At 45.4% G+C, this 13,017-nt stretch overlaps 1 protein-coding gene across 1 annotated transcript; it reads left to right on the top strand.

The window, feature by feature from the left end:
- Positions 1-1,578: 1,578 nt before the first annotated feature.
- CLRN2 (clarin 2) lies at positions 1,579-10,918 on the top strand. The gene is made up of 3 exons (XM_045771341.2): positions 1,579-1,831; positions 7,109-7,288; positions 10,434-10,918. Exons 1-3 carry the CDS (start codon positions 1,579-1,581, stop codon positions 10,697-10,699), a joined length of 699 nt encoding a protein of 232 aa, XP_045627297.2. The 3' UTR covers positions 10,700-10,918.
- The last annotated feature ends 2,099 nt before the right edge of the window (positions 10,919-13,017 follow it).

Below are 13,017 nucleotides of genomic sequence, written 5' to 3'. Positions count from 1 at the left end.
ACATAGGTCCATCATCTGAGGCATAAATACAATGCAAAGGTATTGCACAGGTCCAAAGCATGCTTAACATTACTATAAGAATAAATAACATTACTGGTCATTTATTAACATGCCAACCCCTCTTCTTAGCCTTTTGTATGTATTCATTACCAGAAAAACATTTGCTGTTTCAGGGTCACTGTGAAGAAGATAAGCTGTTGTCATTCAAAGACCTGAACTCCAGCCCCAGCCCTGATATCCAGTTTTCTCATGAGAGGGGTCATTAGGCTAGAACATCTTCGCCTCCCACAACGGCTTGCGGCAGCATCGGGGGGAGCAAGCATACGGTCAAAGCCTTTTGTACGAGGGAAAGCTCTACACAAGCTTCAGAAACCCTCTTGCTTATTTTCATTGTGGAGACACCACAGAAGTGACTCCCGCGGTAGGGAAGGAAACTGACAATCCCATGTCCCTCTGGCCCCTCGCTGCTCTCCAAGTGAGGTTTCTGGAACTCCTGTCATTTAACAATGCAAACTCTTGAACCCCCCTCCAGACCTCTGTGACCAAATAAACATTTTACTAGCCAAATGTGACTCCCCAAAACTATTGAGAGTGGCTGTTGCCAGTCTCACATGACGTCACGTTGGCATTCAGTAATAGACTAAAAATCAAAATTGAAAAGCCACGGTATAAGATAGAAAGTAGGGAATATTTCATTCCTAGTGTCTACAGATTAAAAGAAAAAAAAAAGACAGATTTTCAGTATTCGGAGAAGTAAAGCCCCTGAGAAGCTGTATTTGCTAACACTTTAGAAAAACACTCTTCTTTCTCACTTCAGATGACACAAGGTTGGGGGTGAGGGGGAGGGTGCTGTTGGAGGACAGGAGTGTGAGTGTTGGGGTCCAGGCTGCCCCGGTCCAGCCACAAACTGACTGCCCAGGGCAGATTCACCCAGTGATAAATCCAAACATCATATAGCCTTGTTTACACATTTCAGTTAAAAGCCTTGAGAACAGAGGTCATCCCAAGGTATTAATAACAGTTCTGGAGATTCTGACAGCAGTGACATTTTACAGAAAGAAATGCCCAGGCACGCAGCCAGGAGCTCGACATTTGACGCCATGCACTGTGGATGGCATTCAAGGGCTAATCATTGCATGCTCAGTTTCCTTCTATTGCACGCATTTTTTGAGAATTGTTAGTGTCTCTTTATAGTCAGGTCTACCTAGTTTTACCTGCTAATAACTTCCTGGCCATCAAGAGGTCCAGGCCAGGGTTATTTAAATACCTGAAAGGAACAATTAAACCCTCTGCTGAAACAGTAGTCTAGGGGGAGATATAGGGTTACTCTCTTCAGTAACACACTCCCCTACACTTGAGTCAGGTGAAGGCGATCTCTGTAGAAACTTCCGGACATACTTGTAGTAAACACAGGCTTTGGAGACAGGCACTGAGGGAGGACCAGGAGATGCACTGGAAACCCTGAAATGCTGTGTTTGCAAGAGCTGACCCTAGAGCAGGGGATTGCTGAGTGTCCAGAGAATGTCAGCGACCCTCGCTGCTGCTGGGACACCTGCGGGATGACCTGCACCCACTAGAATGCCTGGATGGTTCAAAAAGGCGTGGTATGGGCTGGCGTCTTTACTCAGCTTCTCCTCCTTTATCCTGATCGTCGTTGCCATGGCAGCGCCCCACTGGCTGAGTGGGAAAATCCTTTGTCAGACTGGAGTGGACCTGGTCAACGCCACGGATCCAGAGCTGGTCAAGTTCATTGGGGATATTTACTACGGGCTCTTCCAAGGATGTAAAGTGCGACAGTGTGGGCTCGGGGGCCGCCAGTCCCAATTCAAGAGTGAGTATATTCGGGGCATGCAAGTTGCCATAGAACACTTTTTTTTTTTAATTTATAAAGATGCTTATGTCTAACTGGAATTTGACTTCTGCCTCAATCTAAGGCATGACGACATTCTTGTTCAGCACCAAGAACTTTTTTTTTCCTGCAGAGGCTTATAGAAACATTAAAAAACAGGGATTTGTATACTTCCGTAGTTTACCTCTATTAGAAATAACTATTAAAATATTGAGTGCTTTCAGGTATCAGATATTCTGCTAAATGCTTTACATGGCTTCTCTCTTTTAAGCCTTATAAAAAATTTATGGAGAAGGAATTCTTTTTTTTAAAGATTTTATTCATTCATTTGATAGAGAGACAGCGAGAGAGGGAACAGAAGCAAGGGGAGTGTGAGAGGGAGAAGCAGGATTCCCGCCGAGCAGGGAGCCCCATACAGCTCGATGCTGGGCTCGATTCCAGAACCCTGGGATCATGACCTGAGCCGAAGGCAGACGCTTAACAGCTGAGCCACCCAGGCGCCCCTATGGAGAAGGAATTCTTAACGTTCCCGTTTTGCAGAGGACTACACTGAGACTTGGAGAGTTCTATAACTTGCCTGAGGTTCCCCAGCCAGGAAATAGCAGAGCCAGACTTCAAACCCATGGCACGTGACTGGGACATTCCCAGCCAGCCCAGCATGCTTCCAATTCGGCTTATATAAAAGCTCCATCATCTGAGAACAGGCAAAGGGGCTGTGTGCCTGGGCTCTGGAATCAGACTACTTGGGTTGAAAGCCCAAGATGGTCTATCCCTGGAGGGGAGCCCCGGGGCAAGGCATTGGCCGCTCTCCATGAATGTGAGCAGGCATGGCTGACATCCAGTCTCACACCAGAGCTGCTCTGGGTGTAAACAGACCAGAAATCCAAGGCCAGCTTTATGAAGGGTCTTCTGGGAATTAAAAACAAAGCAAAGAAGTCAATATTCTGCAAGCCTTTAGAATCAACTAGATCACTCATGAGAACAGTGTCCTGCGCAACCATACTTCATCAACAAAATGCAATGCAAAGGGATAAGGAATTTTACTCATTTCAGTTCTATATTTCAGAGTTGCAGTTTTTAGAATCCTGCCCAGGGTTAAGTATCTTATTAAATGCATAAAGACAGAAAGCTAAACCCATTGACAAATATATAATATGAACTGGCATCACTTATATATATAAAAGAAATACATATTTGTTATGGATATTCAGGGGGAAAAAATCTCTGGGAATATTTATATTTACCCAGCAATTAAATTAGACCAGAGATATTGGAAAAATCGCTCTATTAAGAATATTACACACACATAAACACACACACACACACACACAACCAGAAAACACACATACATAAAGAACTACAGCAACTATACACACTAGGAGATTATGAATTGGGTCTGTTTGCTATAAAAGACGTCACTTGGTGAGACAATTGGTGGAACTTGAATGGGGTGTCAGGATTAACTGGCAGTCATGTACCAGCATGAACTCAATGATTTTGATACTGTGCTCTGTAAGGCAATCTCTTTTTGAATGAACCAGACCCTAAAGTACTCAAGGATGCAGGGATAATTTACCTGCAAATGGTTCAGGAGAAAAAAACAAATGCGTTTGAAGGCCCGATTTTTAAGTAGTCATCATTAATTGAAATGAAAGAACCTCGTGAAGGAAGTTCCAAAGCTTGAACAAGAGAGTGACGATTAAGAGCAGCACGGTTCCAGAGACTTTAATGAGTAAGACAGTGCTCAGGAAACACAATAAAAATAGCCCCTGGTAATTATATAGCATGATGTGTCATGTTACTATGGTAACTGCCTTCTTCCATATAGATAATTTATCTGTTATGTTTATTATTTATTATCTGTCTCCACCCCTTTAGGATGTAGTGCCATGAGGGCAAGGATCTTGTTTTATTCGTTGATGATCTCAAGCCCCCAGAAGAGTGCTTCAAAAAACTGGCACTCAGTAACAATGAAGTACTTTTGAATTCATTTGCTCTGAATGTTCCCATGCAAGACACCAAACTTGGGACCTATGCTACACTAGTCCTCCCCAACCCTGCCGGTTAGGACAAAACTAAGATGCAGACAGGTTAAGCAACTTGCTGAAGGTCGCAGAGCCCTGAATGCTGGAAACAGACCCCAACCCAAGTCAGCCTGACCCCAAAGTTCCTACTTTCCGCCATGTTGCTCCTTCTGGAATTTGTGACTGGCAACTTTCCCAAAGCCAGGAATCCCCCTAGTGGTCCTTACTGTTCTCCTGGAGTTCAGCAAAAGGTAACGGGTAGGTGGTGGATGAACGCAGGGATTCTCAGGAGTGGGAGGACCCAGGATGGATAGATCCCACTAGAAATGAGTGGTTACCCCAACAAACAGAGGGTGTGTTAGTTCCCTGGAGCTGCCGTAACAAAGTGCTACCACTTTGTGGTAAAACCGGGTGATGAAACCGGGTGATTAAATTCGGTGATTTAAACAATGGGAATGTATTCTCATAGTTCTGGAGGCTAGAACTCAGAAACCAGCTTGTTGACAGAGCCACACTCCCTCTGGAAGCTATGGGAGAAGGAGCCCTCCTAGCCTCTTCCAGTCCCCGGTAGACCTGGTAGTTCTTGGCTTGTGGCCGTGTCATCCAGTCTCCACAGAGCATCCTCCCCGTGTCTCTTCATGTAGTCTTTCCTCTGCATGTTTCTTTGTCCAGATTTCCCCTTTTATCAGGACACCAATCACATTGGATTAGGGCCCATCTTAACAACGTCATAACTTGATTAGCTCTTAAAGACCCTATTTCCAAGTACCGAATGCTGGAGATTGGGACTTCAACCCCTCTTTTCTTGTGGGGGATGGCAGAGAGGGCACAGTTCAACTGATAATAGAGGGTGTAAGGTGGCAGTTGGTAGGTCTAGCGTAATTTAGGACTCCCCAAGCACAAACACTGGTTCTGGAAAGGGAGCTGAAGCAGACAGCAGCTTTGCAGTAGAAGGACTCCTGAGGAGAACAGACAAAGACTGAGCCCTTCCACAGCAGGGCCAATTAAGCCCCTGCCATCCCAGCTCACAGAAATGTAAACCCGCCAGAAGCCAGAGCAAAGGAGCACTTTCTCTTTGCCCACTGGAGGAACTCTACAGATGTCCCTTTCCCTTTTCTTCTGTCCGGGAGGGATGCCCCACAGCCCCCAGGGGCCTCATCTAACTGGGGCTGCTCTCTGAAGCATCAGAACCATATGAGAATCATAAAGGGTGTTTTAACATCAGCTCTGGGTAGGGCAATGTTCAAGAGGGTTTAGTTCCCCGCTGCCCTGGGGTGTCCCAGGGGAGGGTATATAAACTTCCATATTCCAAGCTTCCACAGTGAATTGGGTGTGATTCACTCTGAAAACTTTCACTGGAGCTGAGCCAGGCTGTGTCGGCTGGTTTTGCAACCGCTGCAGGTCAGGGACAGACTTGCGTCTATCACAATGTTCTCTCACCCAGGGCTAAAAGTTTGAAAAAAAAAAAAAAAAACCTAAGGGACACTAAGAAAGGAGAGAAGCAATAGTTAAAGAGAAGCCTTGCAAAGAAAAATCCCTTGGAAGAAGCTCAGGGTAAAGTTTCTGATGCCGACCAGATAACCACATGGAGATAAATACAAATGGAAATACAGAACTGGAAAGAAAGTTAGGTTAGAACTAGGATGTAAATGTGGTGTGTCAGGAAGCTTCTCAATGGAAAGGATTTTGAAGGGAGAAGGACCAAAGTTCAAGTTCTCAAGCTTGGGGGCCACCAACCTTCTGTGACCACAGGGAGGCACGTGAGCCAGCAAAGAGCCTGAGGGGAAAGGGGTTCAGGGGACCGAGGGGAACCAGGAAAGCTTTGAGTCCTGGCTCCCCAGGGGGAACAAGGAGGGGCTGATCATGACATCAAAGGATGAAGCAGGGAGTTCGAACTCACTAAGTGGACCCTGATTTGACCAGGAGGTGCTCAGTAGAAACCCTGGAGTAGCTGCAGAAGAAGGGGTACGCTTGGGCATTCTTTAGCTTCCGTCATTTTTAATTCTTCAGAGTAATTACTGAAAACAGTCATCAAAACTCCATATATCATATAGTATCTAGGACTATAATCTTATAGAGAATTCAGTCACCTTGCCCAAAGTTAAGGGACTTAATGTCCAAGCCTATGCAGAAATGGGTTTAAGAAAATTTATTGTATATTCTTGTCACAAGTATTAAACGAAATGGTGATGTAAAGGGTTTGGCTCTTGACATGACTGTGCTCAGTATACGTTGGTTACCCTCAGTTCATATGCAGCTATTGCTACCCCATTATACTGATAAAAAAACTAAGGCTCTGCGGAGTCACGTGACTTCTCCTAAGTCAGAAAGTAACAACAGAACAGCAACAGCCACCATTTTGAGAAGTCAGTCTTTCCCAGGCAATATCTGCCATACCATATCATTTACTCTTCATGGCTGCTGTGTGGTGGCCAATATAGAGAAAACAGATACAAATTAATATCTCACTAAATTATCCTGCCACATTAATATGGAAAATCAATATTCTAATAGAGTACGGTGTACATGAGAAGTAAGTGTCCATCATACATGGGAAAAAATGACTACCTTGCCAAGTCACTATGAGGGCTCCAAGGTGATGCTCCTAGCTTCCTGTCAGTGCTTATTAAGTGTTATTATTATTCCCATGCACTTCCCTTGATCCACTCAAAAATCTGGTAAGATGGGTCGGGGAGGCAGGGTGTAGAGGATCCTATTTTATACTTGTGGCAAATGAGCAAAACTGGGATTTGAACCCAGATCTTTGGATGCCAGGTCTAGGCTTCACTCTGCTATGTGCTTCTACACTCTTCACAGATGTACCTGAAACTTCTACCTCTCTGATTTAATGAAGGCAACTCTCTGACCAGATTAAAGCTTTTCAATCGGCCTCTCTGGCTGACTCTCTTGCCAACCTCCTCTGCTAAAGAGACACCGTCTGGGGCTTGTGTGCAACTAGCTCACACCAGATCCCAGGCCTTCGAAGTCAGTGCAACTGAAGTCGCAGCTGGGGCACATTCCGATTTTGCTTCCACGGCAAGAAAGAGAGGATTATTGGCCAACTGAGAAATGGCAAATCTGGGGTCCATGAATTCACCTCAAGAAGTCTCCTGCTTTTTGAAAACCTGCCTAGCCCTCTCTGCTCAATTAAAGCCTCTGGGGTAAGCAGGCCTGGACTCTATGAATTTGAGCCCAGCTCTGATACTGAAATATTGGCTGTGTCTTCTCTTCCCAGTCTTCCCACACCTGGTGAAGGAACTCAATGCAGGCCTCCACGTGACAATTCTGCTGCTCCTCTTCTTGGCCTTGGCCCTGGCTCTGGTCAGCATGGGCTTTGCCATTCTCAACATGATCCAGGTTCCATATAGGGCAGTCAACGGCCCTGGGGGCATCTGCCTATGGAATGTCCTAGCAGGTAAGGAAGGCCCCCAGGGAGAGAAATTCGTGTCCACTGCCACCACCAGACTGAGCTCCAAGTAGGTAGGTAGAAGCCGGGTGGGAATTAAAATGTCCACCTCAGCCTTCACTTCCCTAATCGATAACCTTCCTCATGGGCATGAATGTCCTCTTTACTGAAAGTTGCAGAATCTCTGTCTCCGTAAAGAGCCAAATTGGTGGCGTGCGCGAGTGGCCGAGGACTTAGAGCAAAGAGGAGAGGTGGGGGTAAGAGGAGAAGGGAGAAGAGAGCTGGGGGTAGAGGGGGGCACTGTGGGAGGAGGGGGAAGAGGTAGAACGACACCCATGAGTGTGGGAGGGAGCCTTCCAAATGACAGGAGACGACCTGGCCTCTTTTACAGCCTCTTTTCATTTAAATCTCAACACCTCCTTATGAGGCAGTATCATTAGACCCTATTTACAGTTGAAGATCCTGAAGCTCAGAGAAGTTGAAAGCCTTACCCAAGGTCACACAGCAAAAAGGAGCAGAGGTGGAATTCCAACCAACGTACAACTGAGTCTAAGCCCTTTGTCTTTTCTTTAATCATGGTATCATGTATCATCATCGTGACCTATTTTCCAAGACAAAAACCAAAAGTGTGTGTTGACTGGGAGTATACTGATACACAAAAATTAATTCATATTTAGTTATGCACTTAAAAAGCCTTATGTAACAAAAATAGCAAAATTCCCAGAAACGAGGCTGTTTCAGAAAACCTCGGCCACATGGTCAAGGATCATGATGGCCGTAACCCACCACCACCTTTGCCTCATACAGGGTGACCATGAAATATAAAGCAGTGTTGTTTTCGCACGTACTGTGATGTAATGCCGGTAAAGCACTTACTATGCATTTGCCTGCGTTTGCAGACCGTGACCGTCCTATAGAATTACTTGTATAAATGGCTCACCCCATCGGTACTGCAGGGTCTGGTTTCCATGCACATGAATCCTCACAGTGGCTGGAATGTAAAAAGGGCTCAGTCCTACGATTAAATAAACACTCCGTCAAGTTACTACCTTAGAGAGAGGCCGCTCTGAAGCGCTACTGATAAGAATATTTTTAAAAGGGGTGCCTGGGTGGCACAGCGGTTAAGCGTCTGCCTTCGGCTCAGGGCGTGATCCCGGTGATCCGGGATCGAGCCCCACATCAGGCTCTTCTGCTATGAGCCTGCTTCTTCCTCTCCCACTCCCCCTGCTTGTGTTCCCTCTCTCGCTGGCTGTCTCTATCTCTGTTGAATAAATAAATAAAATCTTAAAAAAAAAAAAAAGAATATTTTTAAAAGGCAGGTCAACAAAACTTAAGTGTTAAAAGGCATAAAAATATGAATATTTTTTAAAGATTTATTTATTTTAGGGGCGCCTGGGTGGCGCAGTCCTTAAGCGTCTGCCTTCGGCTCGGGGCATGATCCCGGCGTTAAGGGATCGAGCCCCACATCAGGCTCCTCCGCTAGGAGCCTGCTTCTTCCTCTCCCACTCCCCCTGCTTGTGTTCCCTTTCTCGCTGGCTGTCTCTCTCTCTGTCGAATAAATAAATAAAATCTTTAAAAAAAAAAAGTTTTATTTATTTTAGAGAGAGAGAGAGAGCGTGAGCAGTGGGAGGGGCAGAGAGAGATAGAGGGAGTGAGAGAGAGGGAGAGAAGCAGACCTCCCTCTGAGCGTGCAGTTTGAGGTGGGTCTTGATCCCATGACCTGGAGATCACCACCTGAGCCAACTGAGCCACACTTGCGCCCCCAAAATATGAATATTTTTTAATTAAACAAATCCAAATAGGGATTTATGCTAAGGAAATAACTGGAAAAGAGGACAAAGATGTATATAAAAAGCTGTTCACGGTAGCACTTTATAATAGAAATATTTAAATGCAACCTAGATATCCAGAAATAAAGTCATACTCAATTAAATTTAATTAAATTAGTTAGGTGTGTTGCTTGAAGAACATATTATGCACCAGTTTAAAGTGGTGCTATAGGGGCGCCTGGGTGGCGCAGTGGTTAAGCAACTGCCTTCGGCTCAGGGTGTGATCCCAGCGTTCTGGGTTCGAGCCCCACATCAGGCTCCTCCACTAAGAGTCTGCTTCTTCCCCTCCCACTCCCCCTGCTTGTGTTCCCTCTCTCGCTGGCTGTCTCTCTCTGTCAAATAAATAAATAAATAAAAATCTTAAAAAATAAAAAAATAAAATAAAGTGGTGCTATAACAGAATATTTAACAATGCAGAAAAATATTCAAGTAAAGGGAAAAAAAACAAGCATAAAACAGTAAGAGCTTCAGAATACAGTTTTGTTAAAAAGAAAGAAATGTAAAGAAATACATTAAAATGTTCAAAGTATTTATATCCAGCTTTTAGGATATAAGTGAATTTGTATTTTCATCTTTGTGACTTTCTCTGGTGTCCAAATTTTCTTTAACAAAGACATAATAATCTAAGCAAAAAGCATGATAAATGTGGGATTTTTTTAATATTAATTAAAACCAAGCAGTAGAAAAGTAGAAAGGAAGAGAGAGAATCCCCCAGAACGTGAGGGCTGGAAGCAACAGGTAGGGAAGTGTGTGAAGTTTGGAACCCTTCCAGGTTCCCCTGTCTACTTCCTCTCCTCCTTCTCTCACCTCCCCTTCTTACCCTTAGTGTGGAAAGGGGATAATTAAAGAAGAGAGAACAGTCCAGCCCTGGGTTGGACCCCAGTCTGCACAGCGAGTTCTTAATCTTCCCACAGAGCCTGCCGGGGCTCCATCCAAACCCTGAGATATGTAGAGACTGAACGGGGTACCCCGTGTTGGGTAAGGGAACGCAGTTGATCTGAGATGAAGCCTACTCTCTCTGCCCCACACCTCTCCCCCTTCACGGTGTGGGTTATCCGGGGGTTTTAAAAGCACATTAAAAGGTGTGTCACCCCGGGGCGCCTGGCTGGCTCCGTCGGTAGAGCGCATGACTCTTAACCTTGGAGTCTTGAGGGAGAGCCCCACCTTGGGGGTGGAGTTAACTTAAGAAAAAAAAAATTGTGTCACCCTAAGAATTTTTCAACCCAAAGCAAGTTTGTCGCCTGTGTCACAGAAGTGCCAGCTCACAGACGGCCAGTACACCTGTACCAAGGAGCGCTGAATGAGGGTGACGTTTTGGGTTGCAGGTGGAGTCGTGGCATTGGCCATCACCAGCTTCATGGCTGCGGTCAAGTTTCACAACCTCACCGAGCGCATCGCCAACTTCCAGGAGAGGCTCTTCCGCTTCGTGGTGGTGGAGGAACGGTACGAAGAGTCCTTTTGGATCTGTGTGGCCAGTGCCTCGGCCCACGCTGCGAACTTGGTCGTCGTGGCAATCAGTCAAATTCCGCTCCCGGAGATTAAGACCAAAATCGAGGAGGCCACGGTCACGGCTGAGGATATCCTGTATTGATGGCCCTCTGTGGCTCACACCCTCTCCTGAGTCAGTTCTGCAGTGTGAACGGAGACCTCATTTCGTCGAGGCTTTGCAGTCCAGAGCGCCTGTGTTCTGGAAGGTAAGAAGAAGGGCAGGGAGGAAGGGCAGTGCCTGGACCAGAAAAGAAAGCTTTCCTGAACTCCTGGCATCTCTGCCCTTCTTCTCACTGACCTTGAAGTTAGAGACTCTGCTACTTGCCAGCTATGTGGACACTGGACAATTCACTTAATGTCTGCCTCTCACTTTCCTCATCTGTAAAATGGGGGTAATAAGAGCTCGCAAGCTTGTAATGAGGTTTAAATTGGCAATATTGTCGCCAACCTTTGAATCAATATATATATATCTGTGATTAGAACGTTCTCCAAATATAAGGTAATGAACACTCCAATGAATGCCTATTGACCCCTGCTCTGTTCCACACAATATTGGGGGGGGGAGTAAAGACGCATATGGTAACGCCCCTGTCCTCCAGAAACACTTAATCCTCCCACATGACAGGCATCAGATAGCAACAATAACACTAACAATGAAAATAACTGCCTTTCTTTTTTCTTTAGTGGTTACTACATACTGGACACTGTTCTAGGAGTCCTACATATATTGGGTCCTCACTATAAATTCAGATTGTGGGTACTACTTTATTTCCATTTTATAGATGAAGAAACTAACATATCCAGAGATTGGGTAACTTGCTGAGGTCAAGAATTCAGTTGAGGAAGTCTGGAACCAAAGTTTATGCTTGTAACCCCTTTGCTAATCTGCTGTTTGATGGTCAAGCAGTTGGAATGCGATGTGATAAATGCTGTGACAGTACATGCGTGAAGGGCTGAGGGAAGGAATTAAGTCTCCTGCATGGGATGTGGTATTAAAGAAAGTATCACAGACTTGACATTTGATCAGAACTGCGAAAGTTGAGTAGACTTTTTCCAGTGGGGAAGGAAGCAGGTTTGGAAAAGGGCATTTCAGGATGAGTCAGCAATGAGGAGGAGACACAAGGTATGGAATTACAAAGAGGGTCTGGAAGCATGTGAATACCCAGGGGGATTAGAACGTTGTTCTAATTCACCAGTTAGATAAACCCAGTTGCTTTGTGTTGGGTTTCCCGTAAGCGGTACTATGATGGTTAATTACATGTGCTAACCTGGCTAGGCCACTGTACCCAGATATTTCGTCAAACGCTATTCTAGAAGTTTTTGTGAAGGTATTTTTTTAATGGGATTAACATTTCAATCAGTAGACTTTGAGTAAGAGAGATTGCCCTCCTTGGGGTGCCTGGGTGGCACAGCGGTTAAGCGTCTGCCTTCGGCTCAGGGTGTGATCCCGGCGTTATGGGATCAAGCCCCACATCAGGCTCTTCCACTGTGAGCCTGCTTCTTCCTCTCCCACTCCCCCTGCTGTGTTCCCTCTCTCGCTGGCTGTCTCTATCTCTGTCAAATAAATAAATAAAATCTTTAAAAAAAAAAGAGAGAGAGATTGCCCTCCAGCATGTGGGTGGGCCTCACCCAATCAGTTGAAAGACTTAGGAAAAAGACTGACCTCCCTCAAGGGATTGGGAATTCTGCCAGCAAGCTGCCACTGGACTCAAACTGCAACTCTTCCTTGGATCTCCAGCCTGCTAGCCCAGCCTGCAGATTTTGGACTTGTCAGCCTGCACAGTCATGTGAGCCAGTTAAAAAAAAAAAATTATCTTTCCTTCTGCCTGTCTCTCTCTCTCTTTGCACACACATGCGCGCGCACACACACACACACACACACACGCACACACACACGTCCTATTGATTCTTTGTCTGGAGAATACTTACTCATATAGGTACAAAACTCCATAAATTCACTTACCTACAATGCCAGCTGGGGTGAACCCTTTCTTAAGTCTCCTGTCTTTGTGCCAAGTAAAAAAGTGGTCTCATCTCTTAAATTAGGTCCATCTAAAATGACACCCAATTTGGACTTACTCTACCTTTGCTTATGGCTGAGCTCCTGGAAGTTTCCATGGCATCTTTTCTGTTCTAATTATTTGTGATTCCCTGCCTGGGCCCATCTATCTCTTCCAGCCCTCTATCCCCATCCCACACATAGCCTCAGGACTGTTGAGAAGACTGATGTGACTCATCAAATATGCAGATGGCACAGGGCTGGAAGGGAGAGTTAAACTGAAAAGAGATGGATCCAAGAGATAGTGACAGAGTGCAGTGCTGCGTTGGACACGAGTAGAAATGTCAATGCCCTACCAAGCTTACCATCAAGTCCTGCTGAGAGTTGGAAAGTCAATCATATGGAAGACTGGCAACAGTTTA

The sequence above is a fragment of the Ursus americanus genome, chromosome 8 (genome assembly GCF_024610735.1).
Source record: "Ursus americanus isolate L20-20 chromosome 8, mUrsAme1.1.p, whole genome shotgun sequence".
Lineage (NCBI taxonomy): Eukaryota > Metazoa > Chordata > Mammalia > Carnivora > Ursidae > Ursus > Ursus americanus.
Note: the sequence above shows the minus strand (reverse complement) of the source record. Positions and strands in the feature narration are given on the sequence as shown.